Source organism: Octodon degus, unplaced genomic scaffold (genome assembly GCF_000260255.1).
Source record: "Octodon degus isolate 3935 unplaced genomic scaffold, OctDeg1.0 scaffold00070, whole genome shotgun sequence".
In the NCBI taxonomy this organism is placed as follows: Eukaryota; Metazoa; Chordata; class Mammalia; order Rodentia; family Octodontidae; genus Octodon; species Octodon degus.
The window spans coordinates 11393901-11419628 of NW_004524646.1; the positions used below are offsets into that span (position 1 = coordinate 11393901).

Genomic DNA, 25728 nt, shown 5'->3' on the forward strand with positions numbered 1-25728 from the left:
AATCAGAGACAGCCTACAGGTGAGAGCCAGACTTGGGAGGAGGGGAGCTGGGAATGACTGTGGGGTTGTGGGGCTTCTCTGGGGGAGAGACTAAAATCTTCTATTTTGATGACTACAACTTTGAATTTAATAAGAACCACTGAATTGTATGCTCAGAACTAAAGTCAACTAGAAAAACCGTGGCACCAGCTTCCCCTCTGTAAGCTGGCTGAGAAAAAGCCATCTCTGCCCCCCCAGGGTTGCCACTGTGGAGCAGCCCTTGTGAGCAGCCCTGGCGAGGTGTCCACTGCCGAGGGCCCCAGCTCCCAGGGCCACTGCTGCTCTCCCCTGGACCTGCTGTGCCTCACCCCAGAGTGGGCTGAAGGACACCCGCCCAGGTGCTGGGCGGCATCCCAAGAGGTCTTTGTGCCCCACGTGGTCCATGCTGTGGCTGGGCCCACCCCAGGGACTAGTGTGCAGGCTGCTGGAGGCTGGCCCAGGGGTCACTGACTTCCCTCCCTATGCCCCTCTAGGAGCAGAGCAGACGGAAGGGACGGAGGAGCCAGCCCGGGCGGCGTCACCACTCACGAGTCGGCAGTCAGAGGTGTGTCAGGCTGCAGGCCGCTGGGTAAATATTTGCATTATGTCGTCAGCAGCTCGGCCGCCTGCACAGCATCAACACTGTTCCTGGAGAAGCCTGGCACGAGCCGCCCAGCCAAGGCCGATGTCAGGGTACAGAGCCCCCGACAGGCCAGCACACTCTGGGCAGGCTCCTTTCCACATAAGGAGGGCCAGAAGGCCTGGACTTTGCTGTCGCAGAGAGGCTGGTCGTGTCGGCCCCCAGGGAACAGCCCTGGCAAGCAGCCCTCGCGAGGTGCCCTCTGCCCATGGCCCCAGCTCCCAGGGGCCACTGCCTCTTTCCAGGGTGGACACCAAAGCCTCAGGGACCATCTCAGAGTAGAACCCAACCCAGGAGCTCCTCCAGCCCTCAGTTATTAAGTCAGGGGAGCAGCCCAGTCTCAGGGCCAGCCAGCTGTCACGCCCTGAGGTCACTCCTCAGCTTAGGGCTAAGGCTAGGAAGATGTCCAGAGCCCACACACGGCCCACACACCCAGCATCCTTGTCCCACGTAAGGCTTTGCCAGTGGCCTCCCCACTGGCCCTGTCCTCGAAACATGGACCCAGCAGGGACTGAAGGCAAATACTGTGGGCTCTGGACAGGTCCCCACAGGCCCCACTGTACCCACTGTTGGATACTTACATTCTGCACGGAGTCCTGGTAGGAGGGTGGCAGGGACGAGAGCTGGGACTCAGAGTGGTAGGGTGAGAACCCTTTCCGCAGCGTTCTGAACTCTCCAGAGCCTGCCTGCTTGCACAAGGAGATGGAGTGAGACAGCCGGTGAGGGAGCTCCATTCAGAGGCACGGTGCCACGTTCCTCACTGCGAGGGATCTGCCCTCGCTACCATCGCCAGTGGCTCCCGGGGCGGGTGCCCACCAGGACAGTTGTCATGTGAAGGCCATGTGACCGGGATGAGTGGCCCACAGGCTCTCCCAGTCCGGCCCATGTTACTCTGCAGCTGAGTCCCGCACTGGGTTCCTTTGATGACACCCTTCAGTGGGGCCTGGGGCTGCCCCTACCAGCCTTTAGGACACCCCCAGCAGGTCCTGGAGGTTCCCCTAGAATCCAGAGAACCAGAGCAAGGGAGGGCGCAGGAGGAAAGCTGGGCAGGTGTGGGGGGCCCTGGGTGGTTCTCAAAGGGCAGAGCAAAGCCCCAGAAGCCGGGGCAATGGGCAGGACTCCCACCCCTCCACAGCCACACTCCCCCAGCACCCTTCCTCAGGAAGTCTTGGGGCCTCTTTGGGGCCACTCTTCTCCACTTCAAAGGAACTGAGAGAAGGCTGTGCCTGGTGGTGACCTCTGGGGACCTGAGTGTGACCGAAGGCCTCAGAGCAGTGAGCAGTGGGGACATGGTGGCCCTCAGAGGGCCCAGAAAGCCTCATGGGCTCAGGAGCCCTCCCTGACAGCTTTGGCCAGCAATGGGACTGCCGTGCCAGTGACTGTGGGTGGCCCTGCCAGGGGCAACAGAGGTGCCCTGGAACCACACTGGGCATGACAGTCTGCACCTACAGTCCCAGCTACTGGGGAGGCTGAGGCAGGAGGAGCACTTGCACCCAGGGGTTCAAGACCAGCCTGGGGGACAACCACAACAACAAAGGCCATAAAATCATCCTTGATTCAGAGCAGGTGGCCCCTTCCCATCAGGTGCCAAGAGGAGGCACTTCGCCTGCTTGAGCCAGTGCCCACTCACCCCACCAGTGGCAACCCTATCACAGCCACCTGGGCCTCTCTAGGGTATCCCACCCAGCTCTGCTCAAAGGTTAAAAGGGGGGGGGGGCATTGTGGGATAGTCACAAAGTGGTGTCCAGGTAGAGAGTAGTAGCACACACCAGTAATCCCAGCACGTGGGAGGCTGAGTCAGGCGGACTGCTGTGAATTCAAGGCCAGCCCAAGTTACATAGCAAAGCCCGTCTCCAAAACAAAAGGAAAGGAGGGAGAGACTAAGGGAATCCTGCTGCCTGGAGATCACGGTCCTGTCCACCCTCAACCCCATTTCCTTGGGAGGAAGCATGTGCTGTGGATTGGGGGTGCTTTTTTAATTAGCAGCACACAACTCTCAGCCCTGGGCCAAGCAGCATCCAGGACAATTTGCAGTCCACAGGATTTGACTAGGGCGCCACAGCGCCGGGCAGGAGAGAGCTGCGTCTCTCATTAAGCGGCAGCAAGCGTAATGGCGCAGCAAATGGGGAACCATTACCACACTCCAATCCAAATTACAGTCCTGCTGCTCTGCGTGTGGCCCTTGGCAGGATGAAGTCCCTAGACCGGCATCACTGGGGGCAGAGCTGCCGTTGCCCTCCTCCCTGTCTGGCCCCTGAAGCCCACTTCTCGGGCTAGTGAGCAGCAGTGCAAGGGCCAGGCCAGCAGGAGGGCACCAGGGGCTGTGGGGCCATCAGGGAGGCCGCAGAGTGGAGGACAGTCTGGGGTCCATTCAGGGCCTGCACTGTGGCCACACCTGCTCACAGCCTGCTTCAGACTCCCCATGTGGCCTCTGGCTACTTGCCGATCCTCTCTGGGCCTTGGTGACACCACCCCTCAGGCTCCCCTGCAGCTGGGGAAGCTGATCCCTCACCCTGTGTTCACCCCCAGGGCAACCCCTTGTGAGCACCAGCACAGGTGCTAGACGGAAAAGGGCGAAAGGAGACTGCCAATCTGCCCGACAAGGAGGTCGAGCCTGGCAGCTGGGGTGAGGACCCCTTCTTGGGCTGACCCCTCTTCCTGCTCCAGTGGCCCCACTGTGTACCAGGCCTAGCCTGTACCCTATGGCAAGGCTGGTGCAGTAAATAGAGGTAAAAGACAGGCCCTGGGCTGCCCAGTGCTCCCACCTGGGCAGCCTGGCCACAGAGGGCCGGACACACCAGAGTGGCCAGTATAAGACCCATCTGCAGGGCCAGTGCAGGGAATGGACACATGCTCTGGCCACAGGAAACAGTGGCGTGGGGTGGCAGGGACTTCCTGTGAAGCATGAGGCCTCCAGGGCCACCCCACAGGGACACAGGGCCCTCAGCACAGTGTGGCACCGTACAACAAGGGTCGGTGATTGTGGAGGCCAGGGGTGACCAGCATCCAGAACCACAGGTAGGGACAGCACCACAGCCACTCCCACACCTAACCCCAGGACAGTACAGCATTGGGTGGCTTCCCTGGAGTGGGCAATCTCAGGACCAGGAGAAAAGGACAGCGAAGCCCCACTGCACTGGACTACAGCACTGGGCACAGCACAGGCTGAGCCAGCTTGCCCACCAACCCCCGCCTGCTTCTCTACTGGCCCCACTGACCGCCCAAGAAGGGGCAGCCCACAGGAGTCCTACAGGACTTAGTGCCAGCTCTGCCCAGAGAGAGCAGGTGCGGGGGCATCTGAGAGGGCCGACGTGCGCACTCGGGGTGCTGGACACAAGGACACTGCAGACACAGCACACACCACTCTGAGCAGCACTGCAAACCCCGCCCAGCACAGCTCTACCTGCAGCTGATGTCTTGGGCGGCCGCAGGGCAGGGGCAGCTGGAAGGAAAGAGAGCAGCGTCATGGCAGCCCCAAGCGCGCAAGCGCGGCCCTTCACTGCTGCCCCGATTTCCCTGGACAGCTGTCGGCCTGCAGGGGCTGCAGGGCCAGGGCAGGGGGCCCTTGGGGTGGGCACCCTAGGGACCTGGCAGGTAGCAGGTGCTCAGCCTGTCCTTGTCAGATCTGGGGTTTCCAAAGACAGAGCTGCCATGGGCCTTGGGGGCCCCCTGCGAAACTGTGGAACATCACTTCTGCGGGCTGGTGCAGCACCCCCGGGCCCCCACAATCTCATACCCCAAATCCCATTTTCAGACGAGATGTGTGGGCCACCCAGAACTGCATGGCTTGTAACAGCAGCATAAGGGCCAGGTCCCACGCACCACAGTGGCCCGGCCCTCATCCCCTACAGGGCTGTGACTGTCTTTGTGTGGTAAGTAGGAGCCAGGCAAGGGGGCCACCGGGCAGGGAGCAGAGTGCAAAACACAGAGGCCCTTAACTGGATCCAACAGAGCAACCCCTGGCCTCCTGGGGCAGTATGCCCCCCACGTAGATGGCTCTTACACAGGGAGCCCACAACAGCTGACCATGGGGCCCACGGCCAGAGGCCCCAGCTCCCAGTGCTTTCCCAGCCGCCCTGGAGCTCCCTGAGGGGCATATGCGGCAGAAGCATCACTTTTAGACAGAAGAGCAGAGGCCCAGAGAAGTCGGGCCAATTGCCCAGTGCGCCCAGCTGCCAGTGGCACCAGCGGTCCTGCCCAGAGGCTCCTTTGGCCTCTGGTGCTGGGGCTCAGGTGGCACTGCCAGTCTCATCCTGCCCATAGGCAGACGGCCCATCCGCTCAGGGGCTCAGGCAGGGCAGGCCAGACTCGGGTTCCTGTGAAGGAAACACTTAGAGTCCTAGAGACCTACAGACTCTGCCACCCAGGAGGATACAGGGAGCCAAGCCCCGCTGCCCCATAGGCAGAAGAGGGCACCCGGAGCTGCTGAGCAAGCAGGTGACCAAACCACAGCCACAAGAGTCCTGCGAGGCCAGCACATCGGGAGGGGCCCACGGACCAGGACAGCCCCAACCTTCTCAGACACAGGGACACGACAGGGGTTAACACTGCCCCTGCTCATCCGCCGAAGGGACAAGGCTCAGCGGGCGGTGCCAGGCCCAGAGCGCAGTCACCCGGCCTTGCAAAGCCCAGCCCAGGTGAGAGTGGGGTAGTCAGCTCTGCCCAGGATAGCTTGGCTGGCTGGGACCAGAATCTTCCAGCATCCAAGCCCACGTCCCCTCAGCATCGAGCCTGCGCTGCCCCGTCTCGGGGCTCAGCTGTGCGTCCTAAAATATGTGCTGTAATCCCAAGTCCTGGCACCTCAGCAGGGGACCTGCTTGGCAACCAGGTTTTCCAGGCTGACCCTGTAAAGTGAGGTCACGAGCTGGGGCCCTCATGCTGTGAGACTGCATCCTCAGGAGAAAGAGAAACAAGGACAAAGAAAGAGGAGGCTGTAAGAGCATGCACGGGAGGCAGCACCGCCAGCCAAGGACTGAGGCCGCGGGGTAACCAACACAGCCTGGGGAAGGAGGCCGTGGTGACCTGTGCCTCCCAGTTAGGGAAACTCCGGTACAACAGCCAGAGCGAACTTAGGGAGCACCCATGCCAGGAAGCCCTGCCCCAGGACTCAGTCTCCTCTCACGTTTGCCTGGTACAAATGCCAGCCACTGTCCTCAGCCCTGCGACACCCGGTGGGATGGGGGAGGGGACGGCGCTGGGCACAGAGGCGTGAGCTGTGTCCTTCCCAGTGGCCGCCTGTCCAGGGCCCATCCCCTTTGGTGGGGCTGGCTTCTCCCACACAACACAACAGAGACCCCTGTATCAGCCCAGCAGGGTCACAGCCCCCGACCCCGGGCGGGGGAGCGGCCGGCGTGGGGAATCCACAGGGAAAATAATAAGGTACATGTGCGAAGCCTGGAGCTGAATCATCCCGCAGGAAGCGGCTGTGTGGGTAAAATGTTAAAGGCAACACAAGAAAGAAAATACGAGCTGCAATACAGCAATTTAGCCTGTGAACACTCGGCACGTTTTTAATTAAAGCTATTTTAGAGTTAAATAGAGGCCATGGGGGAGGAGCTTAAGCCCGAGGCCAAGTCCCCTCCGCCGGGCACCCCGAGGTCCCGCTTCTGCTCAAGGTGGGGGTGGGCAGATTCCCTGCGTAGTAGGGAGGGGGGTGTTCTGCACAGTTTGATCCCACTGACGAGATTTAAATGCCAGAATCATAAAATCTTACATGCCGAGAAGCTGAGGCCACATCTCTTTCTCCAAGATTCCCAAACATGGTCATCCAGTGACACAATGACGCTTCCAAAGATGGCGCCTTGCTCCCCAGCAGGGCTCCAGCAGCTACATCCAGGTCCCAAGCAAGGACCGGTTGGCCAGGGGCCTGCGGGCAGGAGGCCTGGCTGCGTCCCGGGCACAGGGAGGAGGTTGCAGGGCTCTGCCTTCCTGGCGCCCCTTAGAGAGCAGACCCACAGCTCTCCCGGTGGGCCATGGGTGACACAGACCCTCCTGCTCACCTCTGCTTCCCTGGGGCCATGACACAGAAAACATTACGTGTGCTGGACAGCCACACAGAGTAACCAAATGCCCATTTTACAGATCAGGAAACAGAGGCCTGGAGAAGTAGCTATGGGGTCCTCATAAAGCAGAGCTCTATGCCAAGCCTATGCATCCCTTGACCCCTCCCTGCTCTGCCTCTCCATCTTCCTCCTCCATACAGCAGCCCCCACATGCTGTGGAGAACTCCATCCCGGAGCGTCGCCCACGACCCTGAACATTCTCTGGCTCAGTGCAGGCCACAGCTCCCTGAACTTTTGTTGGCAGGGGTTCAGGGCTGCCCTCCATGGCAGCACAGGGACAGAGAGGGAAGGCTGAGGCCCCATCTCAGGACACCGGGAGTGGCCCCAACATTCGCCTGGTGGGAGACCCTGGCCAGGAAGTCCTCTGCTGTGGGCAGAGTCGGTGCTGAGAAAGAAGCAGGTGGGGCTGGTGCCCCTCCCCACAGCACAGGCATGCACAAGCTGAACGAGACTTCGGCCGGGCCTCTCGAGCCTCTGCACAGGAAGATCCAAGCTGCCCTCCCCGAGGGCGGCACTAGCCCGAGCCCTAACCTCTCACCATGAGCTGGGGAAGCTGGCTCTAGTCCAGGAATCCCACCTGACCATTAGTAACCAGCAAGCCTGGGTCCAGCCAAGGGCTGGCATGTCCCAGAGTTTAGGAACCCAAGGTCTATGTCTAGTGGGCCTGAAAGGCAGGGTGCAGGGCAAGGTGAGGATGTGGGCAGAACCCACCCCTGCTACCTGGGGAGGGCAGGTCCCCAGGAGTGGCTAGCCCTGTGCAGGCCCTAGGGCTCAGACCCTGTCCACCCTCTGCTCTGGGTGTGGATGCAATAGGCGGGAGGCTGGAGGGGCTGTTCCTCCCTGGCTTTCACTTTTTTTTTTTTTTTCTTTTTTTTTGGCAGAACTGGGGATTGAACCCAGGCCCTTGTACTTGCCAGGAAAGTGCTTATTCTACTGAGCCACATCCCTAGCCCCTGGCTTTCTCTTTTCTTCACACACATTTCCAAGTCTAGGACCAGGTCTGACACTTGGGGCAGGGGTGGAGTTTCCCAGGGGGACAAGGGGTCCAGGAGAGCAGGCACAAAGGGGTCAGAGGATACTCTCCTTCCATGGGAGGGGGCCAGCAGCCAGTTCCTGACCAGATTGTGGTGCTACTTCTCACAGAAGACCCAGCACAGGAGCACCCTGAATCAGGGCTCAGAACGGGCAAGGCCAACTGGGACAGATGCGCAGGTCACCAGAACTGCCTGGGCTTGGTGCCCCCTGCCTGGCGTGGGAGGCCAGCAGCACCCTCTGAGGCTTCTGGCCTCCCCTCGAGCAGGGGTCCCTCTCAGGGGCCTGAGCCCAGGTGCCGCCCTGCTGAGCCCCCACCCTCTTGCAGATTGTACCCCACAGTGGGGACCTGTGTGCACCCAACAGCAGGCGAGGCCCAGCACTAGAGCCGGTGTCCTGTGGGCAGAATCCACCACCTTCAACTGAAACAGAGCTCGGCTCACTCACAGGACTGCGGGGCACCCCAAGGTGCAGGGTATGGTGTGAGCCAGGAAGTCCTGACCACTATGGGGACTGTCCCCACAGCTCCTGCAGGAACAGGCTTGGGGATGACTGTCCCAGGGCTCCATACTCAGGGCTGTGGGCCTCACTGCAGCCACAGAGGGTGCTGCCGGTCTCCCAAGCCAGGCAGTGGGCACCAAGCCCAGCCAGTCACCCGGCAACAGGGCCAGGCATCTGAGCTATCCCTGGGGCTGTTTCCCAGAGAAACACTTTGGGCATCTGGGGCAGCCACTTAGGGGCCAGCAGGGAAGGGGGCTGAGATGAAGCCAGGGGTGGGCACAAGAGACACAGAGGCTGGGGGAGATCAGCCAAGCCAGATGGGCCCAGACACCACCACTGGGGCTGAGCACCCCAATTTGCCACACCTGTCCCCACCTGCACCAGGGGAGACTCCTTGTCCCCTCCGAGTTCCAGCCACACTCCACAAAAGACCCAGTGCCCTGGCACCAGACATCCCGTCCTGACCCTCAGTGACCCCCATCCTCCGAGCATCACAGTCTCAGTGTCTAGGGTGCAGGCCCAGGACCAGGTGGGAGGGAGACCCCAATCCAGGGAGGAACTGGCTGGCGAGTCTGGCATAGTGGGACAGGAAGGAGGTCCTGGGGGGTGTGCCTGCCTGCCAGACATGGCCGCCTCGTCACCCGTTCTGTGTCCATGCCCTGGCCCGGGCCCGGTGCCAACCCCTCATCCATAGGCTGCTTGGGCAGTCCGGATTACAGTAAGGATTAGGCTGTGACCCTGCTTCCCAGGAGGCACTGGGGCAGGGGTGGGGACAGGCAAGAGGTCCAGGGCACAAGACAGACAGTGAGCTCAGGGCCCTGCCCGCGCCCTGCAGGCCACCTACCTGCGGGAGGAGCTTGTCACCTTCCAGCAGCTTCACCCTGGTCTCCAGCTGCCTGGCGTAGGTGCACGAGGGGTCTGCAAGGACAAGGAAGCAGGGGACATCAGGCAGCAGCAAGCAGAACCGGCCAGCGCTGGCACCCCGCCCTGGGCCTCACCCCCATCCTGGGGCGATTCCTCCTGCAGGCCACAGTTTGCAGCCCACCCGGGGACCCAGAGTCCCCCAGCCCCTCCCTGCTGAGGCACAAGCTGCCAGGGCAGCACCTGTAGTGCTCCTTCCACTTGCCCTGTTCTCACGGAGCCAATTACAGCTCCATGCTGCAGGCAACCAGGAGCCAGGTGCCAGCTGATGCTCGGCGAGACACCCATGGGTCCTTCCCACGGCATGCACCCCACTTTAGGTCAAGGGCAGGGAGGCCAGACAGACAGACACCTTGGGAGAGGAGTGGATATGAGCGCCACATGGGCCCCACTTTCGGTTATATCGGAAAAGTAGGGGAAATCTGACAACGCTCTACCCCGACACTAGACCACTCTGTAGCCCTGGTCCCCTCCCCACGGAACAGGGCAATGACCTCCAGCCGCCAGCCCAGGAGGCATGCAGGGACCTGTGGGGGATAGGGGGTGGAACTCAGGCAGGGAAGGGACAGGCCGACCAGGGAAGGCAAGCATCCTGCCCCAAGCACTGCAGAGATGGCACAGGTACAGCATCGGGCGGCCACACAGTCGCCTGGTGGGAGATGAGCAACATGTCTCTAGCCAGCAGTTACAGGGCTCAGCTGCCAGTCGGGAGCCATCCACGCCCACTGTGGGCCCCCCAGCCTCTAACTCTGCCCTACAGGAAGCAGAGTCACCACCCCTGGCTGCGGAGGCACCAGCTGTCACCTCAGGGGCCGGGGACTGGAGAACAGACCCCTTGGGCTTCTACCATTCCTGGGTAGGCAGAGGACTTGAGCACTCCAGGGACAAGCCAGGGTCACTGTACCGACCAACTGCAGGCACGGTGAAGCTCCTGCCTGCCCCAGCAGGAGCCCACCGGCGTCCTTGGCTGTGACATGCACCCCCTGCCACCTCTCCAAACCTCAGGCTCGAGCACGGGGCAGATGTGGAGTTGGCAAGGGCAGAAATCACCAGGAACATGTGGGCACTTTCTCATGCCCCCGCCTCACAGGCCCCGCCCACCTGGGCACCCTGTTCCTGTGCCTTTGGCCTACTGCTGTGGATCACCTCTCCCCTAAACACACAATGGGGACCCTCAGGAGACCCCTCCACTCAGCCCAGGTCACAGGGCACAGCAGGGTGTCCATCCAGCCCTGGCAGGAGGCAGGGTGCAGGGTGGGGCACTGAGAGCCAGACCCTCCCTCGGGTTCCTCCCAGCCACCTCTCAGGAATTTGGGGCTCAAAGAAGCAGGGCAACTCCTAGGCAGCACGGCAGGCCCAGCCACTCTGGGTGACAACTGCACCTGGCATGCCACAGGTCAGGCAGGAACCCTGCCGGGACTCATGCCATTAATGGGGAAAGGCCAAGGGTTCAGGGCACACTGGGCCCCTCCAAGCCTGGGGAGGGACAGAAGGTGCAGCCTGGGGTCTCCAGGGCCAAAGGTCCCACATCCAGTCCCCAGAGGCCCTGGGCAGCAGCAGGCTGGGCACGCTCCAAAGACTTCTGGTTAGACGAGGGGATGCCGATGTTCCTGACCACACAGGATCTCCCGTGGGGCAGGGACTGGGGTGGTGTGGTCCTGCTGCCCCCAAGAAAAGGGACAGGTGTGCTATTTATGAGCCTTGCAGCGCCCACGGCCAACCCCACGTGAGCACTGACCAGAAACCACAACCCAGGCCCAGATTCAGGCGCTGCCTCTGAGAAACCATCTGCTCAGGGTCACCCTGACCCCAACCGGCCGCTGCAAGGAACAAGATGTACGGCAGGCCACTAGGGTTTGCACAGCACTTTATTTCAATAATAATAATAATAATAATAATAATAATAATAACAGCCTTAAAGATATTTCCAACCATGCAGCAATTCTAATGGAATCTACCCAAAAAGATTAATTCCAATTATGAAGACTTTGAGCACAGTTATGATGGCCAAAACTAGAAATAACGACTTGTCCCTCACTTGCTGCAAGTTCCACCCTGTCATTACTAAAATGATATTTATTTAAGAGTTTCTATCCTAAACAATACCGAGAAGCGCTCAAAATGCCAGTGGGAAGGACTGGACCCGAAGCCATACGCCTAACGGCTGCTACATTTAAAAATATCTATGCAGTGAAACAAATTTAGGAAGAATGTGCGTGGAAATACGACTCTGCCCCAGTGAGGAACAAGTGGCCTTTATATTTATTCCCGTGCTTTCTTGTCATCTTCAAGTACCCTGTTTCTTCCTTTTCTGAGCTGCAACAGTGGACTGAACCCCAGCGCCATCCCCCTGCCTGCTGCCCCATGCTGCGGTCACTGAAGTTTTCCGGCCTTCTGGGCGGACCCAGTCCCCACCCAACCAGGTTTTTCACAACATTGGGAGCCAGCCGGCAGGCCAAGCACGCCAGGCACGGTGTTGCCCTTACTCAGAGCATCGAGGAATAACGAAAGCGAGGGGACCCTCCCAGGGGACTGTGAACCCAAAAAGAGCCTAGCTCCCTGAGGGCCATCCTTCCCAGCAGCCTCAAAACTTATGACCTCAGCAGGCGGCTCCCAGCTGCCGGCTGATGAGTGTGTAATTAAATTAATCCCAGGGCTGGCAGTAATGAGGGCTGGAGCAACCAGGGAGGGAAGCGTCACCGGCCAGCCCGGCAGCTTGGGAGGTGACCCCAGGAGGGATCCTGGGCTGAGCTCAGGACCATGGTGTCCCCTCAGAGGTACCCATCCCAGTCCTGGGACTGGGACCCACTGGGGCAATTCAAGGAGGGGTAGCATCCAGCTTGTGTTCGCCTCACTTCGGGAGCCTTACCCCACCTGGCTCTGCGGGGGGGCGACCACCATGCCAACCTGCCTTCCAGAAGCAGCAAGATGGGGACTGAATCACATCACCTTTCCTGGCCCAGTTTCCTGTCTGGACAGGTGATGTCACCCCCAGCTTCCTCTCCAGCCTTTGAAACAGCCAGACAGCAGGAACTAGGGACCAGGCACAGTCCTGGGAGCTGCCCTTCCTCGCCCTCTGGGCTTGGATGTCCCTGTGAGACTTGGGACAGGAATGAGGCCCAGGGACTTTGGAGGTGGCCAAGGGAGCCCAGGCCCAGCCAGAGAACAGGGCAGTGAGAAGGGAAGAAGCCAGGAAGTGGGGCAGCCACCTGCTCAGCAGCTCCCTGTGGGTGGCAGGTGCCCGGGCACAGCCCCCTGGAAAGGGCGCAGGACCTGGAGAAGTGGCCCAGAACTTAGAGAGGGTGATGCACCCTCCATTGGAAGGGAAGCGAGGCTGTGGCCACAGCAAGAAGAGGACACAGGACAGATCCTCCAGTTGCTGCCCATTGCAGGTCTGGGCCACACGAACCTCCCTTCCGGCCCTCCTCCTCAAAAGGCCCCGAGTCGTGCTTGTCCTGGTCCAGCCTCTTTCTGCAAGGTCTGGGGCTCTAGGAGGTGCTGACTTTTCCTCTAAGCCCCTCCCCCTGGCAGGCCACAAACGCTGGGCGATAGCTCTTGGGTGGAAGGGCCTCATCAAAGCAGCCCTGCTCAGAGACACGGGTCATATAAACTGCAGTCCCGCCTGGCGCCTCTGGAGCGCACAAAACTGCTGGGCCTCTCACGCAGCCTGCACAGCCCCACTGGGAATCGGCACACACTGCGGAACATGAGGAGGATTTGGGAGGGAGAAACACCCGAGGAGCCTGAGTGAGGCCTTCCCAAGGGGCACCCCATGCTGCTGCTGTCCCTGGAGCCAAGTGCTGCTCTGCCCCGGGCCAGGGATGTCCACACACCAGCCTGTTTATATTCAGCTTTGGGGACCAAGAGCCCACTGGTCCCCAAGTTCAGTTCCACACGTGACAGGGCTTCACTGCCAGAGCTGAGGTCGGGAGTGAGCAGAAGCCTGCTCTGGCCCGGGCAGAAGCCTGCTCTGGCCCGGTTCATCTAGAACACTCTCCAGTCTGGGTCCTGGCAGCCAGGCCAGAGGCCACACACGTCCTCCTCCATCCACCGCTCCAACCACATGAAAACCATGTGCCTGCCACTCAGCAGGGCACATGGGAGAAAATCCCTTCCCTGACTTTAGTGTCTATGTCCACACACAAGCAGTGGGACAGGAGGTAGCATCACCTGTGACCAGCGCGGATGGCAGTATGGCCGTCACACACTGTCTGCTTTGCTTGTGGGGATGGAGACTCACTGAGAGAGGCTGTGTACAGGCAGGAGGTAGCCACGCCGGCAGGGACACTGCCCACGTGGAGGCCACGTCCCACTTGGTTCCCACAGGCACCCACGGCTCCATAGGGAACTCTGAAAATCTTATTTCTTCCTGAAACCAGTTGTATTGGCCTCTCTAGGGAGGAGTGGCATCAGGGACAATTTAAGGGCTCTCTGGGCAGAGACCTCATATCCACTGTGTGGGCACTGTGGGCTCCTCCCCTCCCAGAAGCCTTCCCAAGGGCCCAGCCTCCTGGGTGACCTCTCAGGGGAGCTGAGCCTGCAGCAGACACAGCTGAAGCCAAAGCACAACGGCGAGGCTGAGCGTGGGCCGGAAGGCTGCAGGGAGGGGCAGTGGACATGGTTGATTCCCTGAGTCCAGGGAGGTCCCCTCACAACATAAAGGGAGGCCAGAAGAATGCTTTCATTGCTGGACACCAACCAAGTCGCTACCATGTGCCAGGCCCGGTGGGAAGGACCTTAGGGTCCTGCCTTCCAGGGCCAGGGTCCAGGAGGGACACACCAGGGGACACGTGGCCAGCAGTGACAGCTCCAGAAAGAACCAATCTGTCAGAGTAGCACATAGGGCACAGCAAGGGGCGAGGCCAGAGGTACACCCTGGGCCAGTAATGAGGATCACAGGCCCCAGCGCAGAGCAGGAGAAAGCGCTTGGGCAACCCCTCCCGTGCCTGTGAAACATCTGGACCACGCTGGGAGGCGGAACATCTGGACAGCTCTTCGACATAACGAAAACAGGGGCAATTCATCTGAGCCAGGCAGCAGGGTCCTGGGTCACAGGAGCTCAGCAGGGCAGGAGCTGTGGGGGGATGCCGAGTGGGGACAGCAAAACCACGCGTCGAGTGGGCAGCCGGAGCACACCTGGCTGTGGACACGCTCGCTGTGCCTGTGGGGAGCGCCGGTGTCTCCTGAGTGCTGCACAGCAATGTGTGTCCAGGCAGAGGAGCAGACCCAGACCCCAACCTGACACCCACACAGAAAGCAGCCGGGGCAGGTGGGACAGTTCTGCGCAAAGCACGGCTTTGAAGGCCAGACACGGTGACGCACGCCAGTAATCCCAACACTCGGGGAGGCTGGGGCAGGAGGATCGATTCAAGTTCAAGGCCAGCCTGGGCAACTTAGTGAGACTTTGTCTCTTAAAACTGAAAGGGGGGAGAGGCAGCCGCCGAGATGGACGTGTTCCTCATGATCCAGCGCCACAAGACCACCATCTGCACGGACGCCAAGGAGTCGAGCACCGTGTTCGAGCTGAAGCGCATCGTCGAGGGCATCCTCAAGCGGCCGCCCGACGAGCAGAGGCTGTACAAGGATGACCAGCTTCTAGATGATGGCAAAACACTGGGACAGTGTGGCTTTACCAGCCAGACAGCGAGGCCACAGGCCCCAGCCACGGTGGGGCTGGCGTTCCGGGCAGATGACACCTTTGAGGCCCTGCACATTGAGCCCTTCTCTAGCCCTCCGGAGCTTCCAGATGTGATGAAGCCTCAGGACTCCGGTGGCAGTGCCAATGAACAAGCTGTACAGTGATGGCCCCTGGCCCACCCTGAGGCCCACTGCCCCAATAAAAGATCTGGCTTTCTGCCTGGGTGCTGCCTCTTTCTCGCTGCCCTCTTCCCCCAGGCATAACTTTCCTTGGGATGGGTCTGCTTCCCCACTCCTGAAACTGCTGTGTACCAGGCTGCTTGCTTTGCTATTTGGCTTTTGGCCCAGTTTGCCCCCTGAAAGGCTCTGTGGTACCTGAACCGCCCTTAAAGGCCAAGCTGATTCCTCCTCGAGAGGACTAAATGAACCCATGGGCCAGCCTGGTGCTATAGGGAACAGAAGATTCCCTTTTTTCAAAGCACACTCCACCCTGAGAGTATGTTCCACAGGGAGCCACACACTTAAAATAAAAGTCTACAGACCAAAAAAAAAAAAAAAAAAAAAAAAAAAAAAAAAAACTGAAAGGGGCTGGGGATGTGGCTCAGTGGCAGGGCAGCCAGACAAGGGCTCAGCCCCCAGTACTACCACGGGGGGAACCCAGAAACAAATGGGCTTTGGTGCTACGTGAAACCTGGTAAACAAGCCTTGATCACGGTAGGCCACAGGAAGAAATCCCGACATCCACGACCACGCACTGTATGACTCCATTCCCACAACCCCCCGCCCCCAGATGGCAGTGTGTGGACTGGAGGAGACAGAGATGAGTGGTTTCCTGGGTGGGGAAGAAGGGGACAGGGTGCTTGCCAATCATGCGGGTTTCTTTCTGGGGTGACAAGAATGATGTGGATGATGTGGATGGTGTGGCAGTGGCACAACTCGGGGACCAGGCTGAAAGCCGCCGAGCTGCATGCTTTCCCGTGTGTCTGCATGTGTACATGTATGCCCATACAAATATGGACATAGAGATCGGCATGTAGACACAGACAGACACAGACAGACACACACACATTCAACCATAGTAGCATGCAAACTGTATCCCAAAAAAGCTATTGTTTTTCAGGGATTTTTTTTTTTTTTAAACTTGGACTTTTAGGTAGGAAAGGATTTTTTTCATGAAAAGAAAAATAAAATAAAATAAAAAATAAAGGAACTGTCCAACCAAAATGGAGAACTATAAAGAATCTGCCTGGAAAGTAAAACAAAACAGAAAAACCAACCCTGCCTGACAACAGCTATGTGGGCAGTTACAAGACAAGTGACCATCTGGGAGAAGCCATATGCCAGGCCAGTCCCAGAGGGGACAAAGGGACAAATGGGACACACAGATTCCTCACATGTCCACAAGGAAACTCAGGAGGAGGCCAAAGGCCACTGGAAGAGGTGAGTCATGGAGGGGACTGTGCGGCCAGTGCGGAAGTGACAAGATGCCAACCACGTGCACTGTGGAAGATGCACGGTATGTGACAGGAGATGCAGCTTCAGCCCTGCAGCCTCCAGGGCAGCTGGAGAGAGCGCGCCGGTGGGATCCTGCGGCCCAGGGGCCAAGCAGTTGCTGTGTGCGTCCCGGCTGCAGCCGCGAAGCTCTAGAAACACGCTGGACCTCCTCCCTGTGAGACCGCACACATCGTGGTCAACCCAACAGTGAAATGGTCTGTTGAGATTAAAAATGACAAGCCAAGGTGACCCATATGCACAGGGATGCATCTGGGAAACACGCAGGGCAGGGAGCACGCCCCAGAAGGACAGAGGACCCCATTCACACAAAGCTCAGAACCTGCGCCTCTCCCCTGCATGGCGTCATGCACATCTGCCGGAAGACAGCAAAAGCTGGTGCACAGGGTGTGACAGTCATTGCATCCAGGACCCAGGAAGGGGACAAGGGGACAGGGGTACGATTTGGCAGCCCCCTTGCACCAGCAGCTAAAACACTTCGCTGGTGCTAGAGGGGCAGAGGATGCTGTACAGTGACAGTTTCCTCACTGTGCCCCAGATTTACCGCTGTTTGTGTATTTATCAATAAAACAAGATTAAGAGAAGAATCTGGGCACCCTGAGACCATCCAGAGCTCCTGGTGCCTGATGTCCCCTCCCAAGGGCTGAGTCCCAGGCTGCTTATGAAGACAGGAGCCCCCGGCAATGGCCTCAGCTGTGGACACCTGCCCCCCGAGGAGTGGCTGGGTGCCACCAAATTGCAGCAGGGGGCAGGCCCTCAGGGGAGGGGTCCTGGGAGCCACCAGCAGACAGGGACCACAGCAGGTGCCCTCTCTGTGCCCTCCTGCTCTGTGACTTTGGCGAAGGCCCAGAGGAGGCAGCTCTGCCACTGCAGAGATCACAGCAGGGATCTAGCTCAGTGTCCCACAGGACAGCATCACTGCAATTAGGCAGCGTGGTGAAGGTCCACCAGGTGGGAAGTGATACAGATGTCACGTGGGGACAGCAAATTGGGTGCCCTCCTCCATGTAAAACCAAAGTGGGCAGTGAAGGTCTTAAAGGTCAGAACCACCCTCGCGAGCTCCTGGGGCAGGGCGCATCCCCCAGTGATGGCAGAGGACAGGCTGACCAGCCTGCGGAGAGGCTGTTAGCAGCATGGGGGCCCAGAGGCCCTGAGAAGGCACAGCGTGGCCTCAGGGAGAAGCCTGCCCAAGAGCTCCGGCCCACCAGCACCCTCCACGCGAGCTCAGGCCTCAGTTTCCCCCAGCAGCATGAGGGCCTTGCTCTGGACAGTCTTCAGCCGTGGTCAGGGGGATCACACCACCCCCCCAGGAAGCCCAGCCTGACCCCTGAGTCTATTGTGTCCCCTGCTGGGACAAAAGGGACTCTGTCCATGAGCTTAAGGGCATGGACGCAGAGGGGAGACTAAGAACTGAGCTTTTCCCACTGAGGTCCGATGTGCTGTGCCCATGAAGGACAGCAACAGTACAAACACTGAATGGCTCGGGCCTGCAGGCAGCCTCTAGACGCTGCAGGAGGCGGAAACACGCCGAAGGGGCTTAGCTCCAGAAGGTAACACAGCCCTGCCAATGTCTTTTGGCCTACAGTCCCCCAAAATTAAAGATAATGCACTACGTCATGTGGGCCACCAAGGCCCTGGTCATTTGTAACAACAGCCACTGGAGATGACTGTGGGCTGGGTCACAGCTGTGTGACCTTAGGTCCCCTGCCGCACCATTCGGAGCCTCAGTTTTGCTTTTACAAAGGCACGGCATTGGCTTTAGCCGGCAGGCAGCCATGAGGCCGCACATGCCACACGGCGCTGGGCCGCCAGACCGCTCCTTCCATTCCCATCAGCCCCTGCACCACCAGCCAGTCAGGCCTGGCATAGACGGGCATCGCTGCCCACCTCGCAGGGACATGAACCCCCATGAGCAGCATCACCCCAGGACTCCCCGAAGCCCATGTGGCATTGTGAAGCGAACATTTCCTTCCCTGCTTCAATGCTGAGGCTTTTGAGAGCAAGGAGTGCTGAGGCCACGCAGCTGTAGTAGCTGCGCTTAGCACTGGTCCTGCCCACAGTGACACCAAGATCAGGCTGCCAGCCTCGGGCCTCACTCAGGAAACCCCGGCCTCCTGCACAGCTCTTGGCCATCGGAGGGTGACCCAAAGGAGGACTAACCAGGAGCCCAGGGCCCTTCTAGTTAGGGACTTTGACACTGTAGGCCACTGGGCATGGGCTGAGGGGGGACCCTCGGTGGGAGAGGGACTCAGTCCCTGCAGGCTGAGCAGGCGGTCGGGGAGGGCACAGAAGTGCCCGCCCTGCTTCATAGCTGTGTGACCTTATGCCTTGGCTAAGCCTCTCTGGACCTCCCAGCGTCCTCATCCGGGACAGACAATGCCCTCCACGCACTGCTAGAGGGGACACAAAGACAATTCTATAACACCCACGCCAGGAGAGGGGCAAGGGGCTTACAATCTGCTCCAAGGTCCTTCCGCCACTGCCACCAGTACAAGCCCCGGGTTCACATCCCGGCAGGGTACTGATTTCCTGTGGGAGGCCTGGGTGACTCCCTGGACCTGTGCCTTGCCTGCTTGTCAGGGACACCTTCCTTCTCAGGGATGAGCTTCGGAGAAAGCAGGAAGCCTGGATTGGATGCACTGGAGGGGGAGCTTTTCCCTGTGACCCCAGCATCTGGGTGACTGAGGCGGGAGGGTCCTGTGTTTGAGCGCAGTCTGGGCAACTCAGTGAGAGCCTGTCTCAAGAAAATCTGGGGGATGGGCCAGCCAGATAGCTCAGCGGATTAAAGCACCTGCTTTGGCAGACACCGGGATCTCCGGCTCCACATACCATGCTGGCCGCACCCCCGGAGCAAACTGAGATGGCGATTGAGATTGTGATGGATGGGGCTGGAGAGATGGCTCAGTGGTCTAAAGCGTGGGCTGAGCTGGCCACACACACACACACACTAAATAAATGTTAAAATAAATAAATAAATAATTTAAAAAAAAAAAAACATTTTAAAAAAAGAGATTGTGGTGGTGTATGCCTGTAATCCCAGCACTTAGGAGGCTGAAAACAGGAGGATCACTACGAGTCTGATCTGTGTAGTAAGACCCTAATACAAAAAAGAAAGAAAGTTGGGGTGGGGGGTCCACAGCCACACCATCTGAATGCACCTGATCTTGGAAGTTAAGCAGGGTGGGGCTGGTTAGTCCTTGGATGGGAGACCACCAGGGAACACTGTAGGCTGAGTGCAAAGGCCCTGTGTATAATTCCCCAAATCATCTCCCTCCAAATAGAAAGAAAGCAAGAAAGGTGAGCTGCGTGGGCAGCAGGGAAGGCCCAGGCTGGCTGGGAAGCTGTGGTCAGAGTCAGGGCACAGCCCCAGATCTGGGCAGGGCCACCCATGGGAGGGGCTGCCTGGGCTGCACCAGGAACTGTACCCCTGCCCATCCCCTCCCAGAAGTTGGCAGACACGGGAGCAGGGAGGCCGCCATCCTGTCCTACTGCATCCTTGGCCCTGGGAGAGGAGAGGAGACGTGCTGAGGCGGGCCTGCCACAGACCTACCCTGTGCACTGCACCCACCAGAGGCTCAACCCCGCACCCAGGCATGGTGGCCCAGCCTGATAGCATAGGGAGAGCTCTGACAGGGGAGCCCCAGCACGCTGTCCTCCTGCAGGCTGTGGTCACGGCACAGATGGACGAGACTCCTGGCCATGCACTTCTCATAGCTGCAAGCTCCTCTCACCGCATGAAGCCCCACATTGTTTAGGGGCAGAGCCAAGCTGTCCACTGAGTCCCCCATCAGCAGGAGGCCACGACCCTCCCACTCATCCACTGGGTCTGACAGTCCCCAGGTTCAGGTCCCTGTCCCTGAGAAGCAGAGGCCACCCGGAGTCAGTGGTGCAGAGTAGCATCCATGTGCGAGGAGCTGGGCTCAAGGCCTGACCAGCCCCGGCCTTCCTCCCCACGCTGGATCTCTAAGGATCCCGGTAGCACGGTGACACACGCAGGTGGGCACAGGCAGGCACGGCTTGTGCAGGTGGCAAGTTCACCACCTGTGGGGCTGTGCTGCTTTAACAAAGATACGAAGCAGAACCAGCCCAGAGGCCGAGCCAGGATGAGGTCACTGTTTGGTTACCAACGGGAGCAAACAGGCCTTCGCCTTACAGGAATACCCTGCAGGGGCGAGGCAGGAGGGGCAGGTGTGGTGTCACACCGCAGGTGATGGTGATGGGAGCGGCTGTGTCTTGTCTCCACTGGGACACGCAAGAGGTCCTGGGAGGGGCACTCAGGACCTAGGGGGATAAACAGAGGGGCCTGAAAAGTCCCCTAGCCCAGCTCTCCTGCCAGCAGGGTGAGCCAGGCACCCTATGGTGTCTTCCAACTTGCAGGTGCCCAGGCTCCACAGAACCTACAGGAGGGCAGACCCTGGGCCACCAAGTCCTCCTGTGGCCCTGCACCAGAGCCAGCTGTTAAACCCAGCAGGTGACAATTACCCTGATGATGAAAACCAGGAGTGGCCACCCTGTTGGATAAAATAAAATCCCTGTTCTATGAATCCACACTGATGTTTTTTAAAGCTCTAGCCAGCACAGGGACAAGGAGGATGGACAGAGCCAGGGGCTCGTTACCACCCCCAGGCCACCTCTGGTCAGACCCAGGTGGCCACACGGCTCTATACATGCCCAGCAAGCCCCAGCCAGGGCTGGGCTCCATCCCCAGCACCATGATAAAAATACACAGATGTCTGAGCCACCTCCAAGCGCCGGCCACGAGTCGGTCATTATTTACAGACACACAGTGCTTTCTGCGCCGCCCAGCCCGCCTGTCCCTGATGTCAACAGGAGAGGACAGCAGGGCTCTGAATGGTACAAGCAGGGACAGCAGCCACCACACATGGTCCTGGATTTGGAGACTCCATGGAAAACACCCCAGGTGGGCGACACGCCCATCCAGGGCAGCTTTCCCTACACTGGCCAGGCAGCTGTGTCCTGGTTCCTAAGAAACACACCCAAGCACCGGGGGCAGAAGTGCTGCGCTAACAACGCCAGCTCTGCTCACACAGCTCAAGGGAGAAAAGAAAAGAAAAAAAAGTCCATGGGCAGAATGAGGAGTCCGGGCATGAGACCGATTGGTGCTCGAGGTGCAGGCACCCCGACAGCCTGTCAGTGTCCCTCCTGTCGCGGGGACACAGCACCGAACACTTACAGAGCGGTCTGCTCAGACGCAGGGTTCAGGGGGCTTTGGTCCACGCTGGTTGGCTCCGAGGCAGACATGGCAAGGTAGAGGGGCTTGAGGGGGAAGCTACAGAGGCCAGGAAGGAGGGGAGGACAAGAATCCACCCTTCCGGTCACACTCCAGTGACCAACACACCAACCAGGTTGCACCCCCTAAACACGAGACTTCTGGGAGTTATTTTAGATTAAAGCATAATATCCTTTAATTTTTTTTTTTTTTTTTTTAAGGCAGGGTCTTACTATATAGTTGGCCTTGAACTCACCATGTAGCCTAGCTGGCCTCAAACTCACCAGACCCTCATGCCTCAGCCTCCTGAGCACTAGGATACTGGCATCACCACCACAGCCAAGATTATAATTTTGGGGGTGATAGGGATAGAACCCAGGGCCTTGTACATGCTGAGCCACTCTACCACTGGGCCACACCCTGGAGACGGGTGGTCACCCTGGGAGGCCCTGCTGACACTCACCTCCAGCCTCCAACAGGCCAGTGTCCCACTCTCCAGGCCCCAAGGCCAGAAAGGCCTCTGAAAGGGGGATGTGGAAAGATCCCAAATCAGGGGGGCCACCCAGTCTCAGGACCCCCAGGTTGTGACACCAGCCAGAACCTATTTCCACTGGGCACTGGGTGTCTACCCCTGTAAAACCTGTTACCTGCTACTTAGCAGGCAGCCCCTGGATGGCAGGAGTCAGGGCCCACGTGCCAGCCCTGCCACCCAGCATGGCGGGGGAGTGCTGGGTCCACACCTGGTTCCCTGCCAAAAACACTCAGGGGCTCCCTGTCCCCTCCCCCTGGAAACCAGGCCACCAGTGGCCCTTCTGCCCTTCTGGGGCAGAGGAGCAGGGCAGCACAGAGCCACTCCTTGCTGGAACATGGGCTCTTCCCCAAGTTCCCATGTTTTCCAAGGACAAAAGCCCTCCCTGGGTGCAGGAGCACACCATAGCCCCCCTCCCCAGCAGTTTAACAGGTCACCCCAGCATGGGAAACTCCACCTCCAAGCCCCCTGTCCTCAGCTCTGGGGCTCCCCATCCCCGCTCTGGAGGCCCCTTGAGGTGACCCCATTATGTCTTTCTCAATTGGTCACTTTAAGCTCAGCCCACTTCACTGTACGGGGAAAGCTGGGCCAGTGTGTGTGATGCGTGTGGTTCCTGGGACTTCCCCTTCAGTGCCAGGCGACACAGCTCCACAGTGGCACTAAGGCAGCTAGCAGGGAGGGAGCCGGAAGGAGATTCCCAAGTCACTGCCAATAGCCCCCCCGGGGAAGGTCCGAGGGCCACCCTTTGCCACAGCTTTAGGGGCTCTCAAGGCCCCCTGACTCGGCCTTTCAAGCACCCCCCTACCCGGCTCCCAAGACCCAGCCCACAATCAACTCACCCCTAAGCCCTGAGCCTGAGCCCCCATGGCCTCCAGAAGAGCTGCGAGCCAGCAGCCCCTTCTCCAGGCTCAGAAGGTGGCACAGGGGAACAAGACTGATGTCCCTGTCCAGTGACCACCCCTGGTGACCCGGGCAGGTCAGGAGGCAACTGCCCAAGGGCACTCCCCCAGGCTGCCACACATTCAAGCAACACATCTGCGTCAGAGCTCGGGGCCTGGCCAGCTTGGGCGAGTTGCCTCGGCAACCAAGCAACTCTGCCTGGATTCCATTCAGGCGACTTAAAAAGACACTCAGGGTGGGGTGCAACGCACTGGTAGGGCGCTGGCTCACCTCACAAATGCAGGGCCTTGGGTTCCATCCGCCACACCACAAAAAGGAGAAAAACAAAACAAAAAATGCTTGGGAAGACACCAGGGCTGGTGGCCCGCAAGGAGGGGCTCTGGCCCCCAGAGCCTGGAGAACCACAGCTGCGCCCACAGTGCTCAGGGCCACCGGCCGGAGCTCCCCACAACAGGGAAGGGCCAGGGCATGCGCCACAGCTGCTGGTGGGACTGCAGGCCCCCAGGCGTGGCACATGCCCTCTTTGGGCCATGATCGTGTGTCTGGGACCCTACCTCCCTCCACAAGTCACAGTACAGCAGTGGCTGAAAAGGCACGACGCTGCCTGGGATCCTCTTTATTGGAAAGCACAACCCAGGCCTGGGAGAGGAGGGTGCCTGGCTGGTCAGGCAGGAGCCGCACAGGACTGCCCGCTGGGCTACAAATTCAGAGCTGGGCCCCACTTGGAGGAGCCATGCGATTCCAGCACCACGCCCAGCCCACAAGGGGCCAGAGCTGGGGTTTCACACAGGAAGGAATATCCAAAACCACCAGGTCTCAAGCACGGAGAAAGTTTGTCCATACCCTGACTGCCTGCTGGTGCCTCGAGAGGTGCACAGGCACACTCACACCCTGCATGCGCATGCGTCCATATGCACCTACGGGCACGTGCTCACACCTATGCACATGTACCTGCACACACACGTGTGCGTACACATGGGTACACACACTCATGTATATACACAGGTGTGCACCACAGGTGTGCACAAGCGCCCACACTCATCTGGTGTCTCCGGGACCTTGACACTGAGGGAAAACAGCATCAAGCTGGGAAGCCGTCAAGGGGTCATTTATTTCAATTATTAAAACAGCAGCCACTCACTCTTGAGCCGCCCATAATGTCACTTAATTACTCAGTACATAAAACTGCCTTCGCATCTTAGCAGAGCAGTAAATCAGCTCAGAACCAGGAGGGTTTCAGGGTTCCAGCTGAGGATCCTGGGGGTGGAGAGCCATCCCCCACGGTCTCCCCAACCCCAGCCTGAGAAGCAATAAAACAAACCTAAGCTCTGGGTACGGCAGGGACAAACGGGTGGCTTGGCAGCAGCCCGCCCCAGCTCCTCTGCCACCCCTCGGCCCCAGCCCCAGCCCTGCCCTGCCGCGCTCCGTCCTTTGTGTGGTCAACAATAGCCCTGCCAGATGGCGCGGCGTGGCCAGCGGCCCCTGCGAGCCAATCGCTCATGCTGCCAGCCCCTGCAGGGCTGTGGGCAGGAGCTGGGAGCTGGCCCAAGCCACAGACCCCCACCCTGCCCTGCCATGGTCTCCTGCTTCCAAGCACTGGGGCACAGGCGGCATCCCACATGGCTGGGCCAACCACAGTACCTGGGGCAGGAACATCCCCCCAGGGGACAGGTGGCATTGCCAGGGGACACTGCACCTGCCAGACTGGGAGGAAATGGGACAGCGCAAGCACGGCGGGAAGATGCCGGGCACTACACTTCCCACGGCGCTGGCAGCAGACGGCATCGCGGAGCCTGCCAGCCGGCAGACATAAACTGCCTCCGCCAGGGGCCACGTGGGTCTCTGTGTGTCAGCGCCCACAGCACTTTCTGTCTCACAGACAGGGAGGCTGGTAGTGGCTCTCTCAGGAGTAAGAGGCCTGAGCCAATCTGGGGCTCCAGTAGGGGTGGGCACAGGTCCTCTGCCTGGGCCATCTCCACGCTTGGCCACTGAAGGCCTTATTTGCCCGAGCAGCCTGGGTGCAGGCCGTTGGCAAGTGTCCAGGCAGAGAGATGGGAGGCTGGTGGACCATGCCTTCATAGTCACCAAACTGTCTTCCTCGTACTCCTTGGAGAGCATCCTCATGCCCTGCTGCCCATCTCTGGTCCTCTCACAGGAAGAACCCAGGCCTGAATCTTTCCTGCCAACTATGGCAAGGAAGGGGCTGGAGGAGCTGAAGCAGGGGGACCCACTGAGCCCAGCACAGACCCCTTGCACCTACACCCATGCACAGGCAGGGCTGGGCTGAGTAGGAAGGAGTTGGAGCTTTTCAGATGCCCCCTCCTCCACAGAGCCTTCTGTGACTGCCACTTGGACTGCATGGGCCAGGATGGCAATCTGGGGCGGGTGCCTCCAGCCTTCTGCAACCCTATGCCCACATCAGCCTTTACCACCTGCTGAGCCCTGAGGGAAGCACCCATCATGTCCTGGCACAGGGCCTGGCACAGGGTAGGGGCTCTGGCTGAGGCAGGCAGGAAGAGGCCCAGCTGCGCACTGGCTGGCATGAGCCCATCCAACTCCAGGCACAAAGTCCACCACCTCGCCCCAGGACTGGAAATTGAACCCAGGGAGAGCTCTGCACCGCAATACAACTCCAGGCTTTAAAAAAGATTCCAGGGCTGGTGAGATGGCTCAGTGGTCTAAAGCACCTACTTGGAACAAGCTTAGCAAAGCACAGGGACCGCGGTTCAATCCCCCAGCACCACAT

The 25728-nt window shown here is 59.5% G+C and overlaps 1 protein-coding gene and 1 pseudogene across 1 annotated transcript in view; one reads left to right on the top strand and one right to left on the bottom strand.

Moving 5' to 3' along the window:
* Positions 1 to 25728, bottom strand: part of Ccdc85c (coiled-coil domain containing 85C) — a 54748-nt gene that overhangs the window by 4347 nt on the left and 24673 nt on the right. The window contains exons 3-5 of the mRNA XM_023719639.1: positions 9098 to 9171; positions 4062 to 4100; positions 1240 to 1344 (exon numbers count right to left, since the gene is read on the bottom strand). Coding sequence (XP_023575407.1) covers positions 1240 to 1344; positions 4062 to 4100; positions 9098 to 9171 — 218 coding nt within the window. The remainder of the gene's footprint in view (positions 1 to 1239; positions 1345 to 4061; positions 4101 to 9097; positions 9172 to 25728) is intronic.
* LOC101582872 lies at positions 14614 to 14980 on the top strand (annotated as a pseudogene).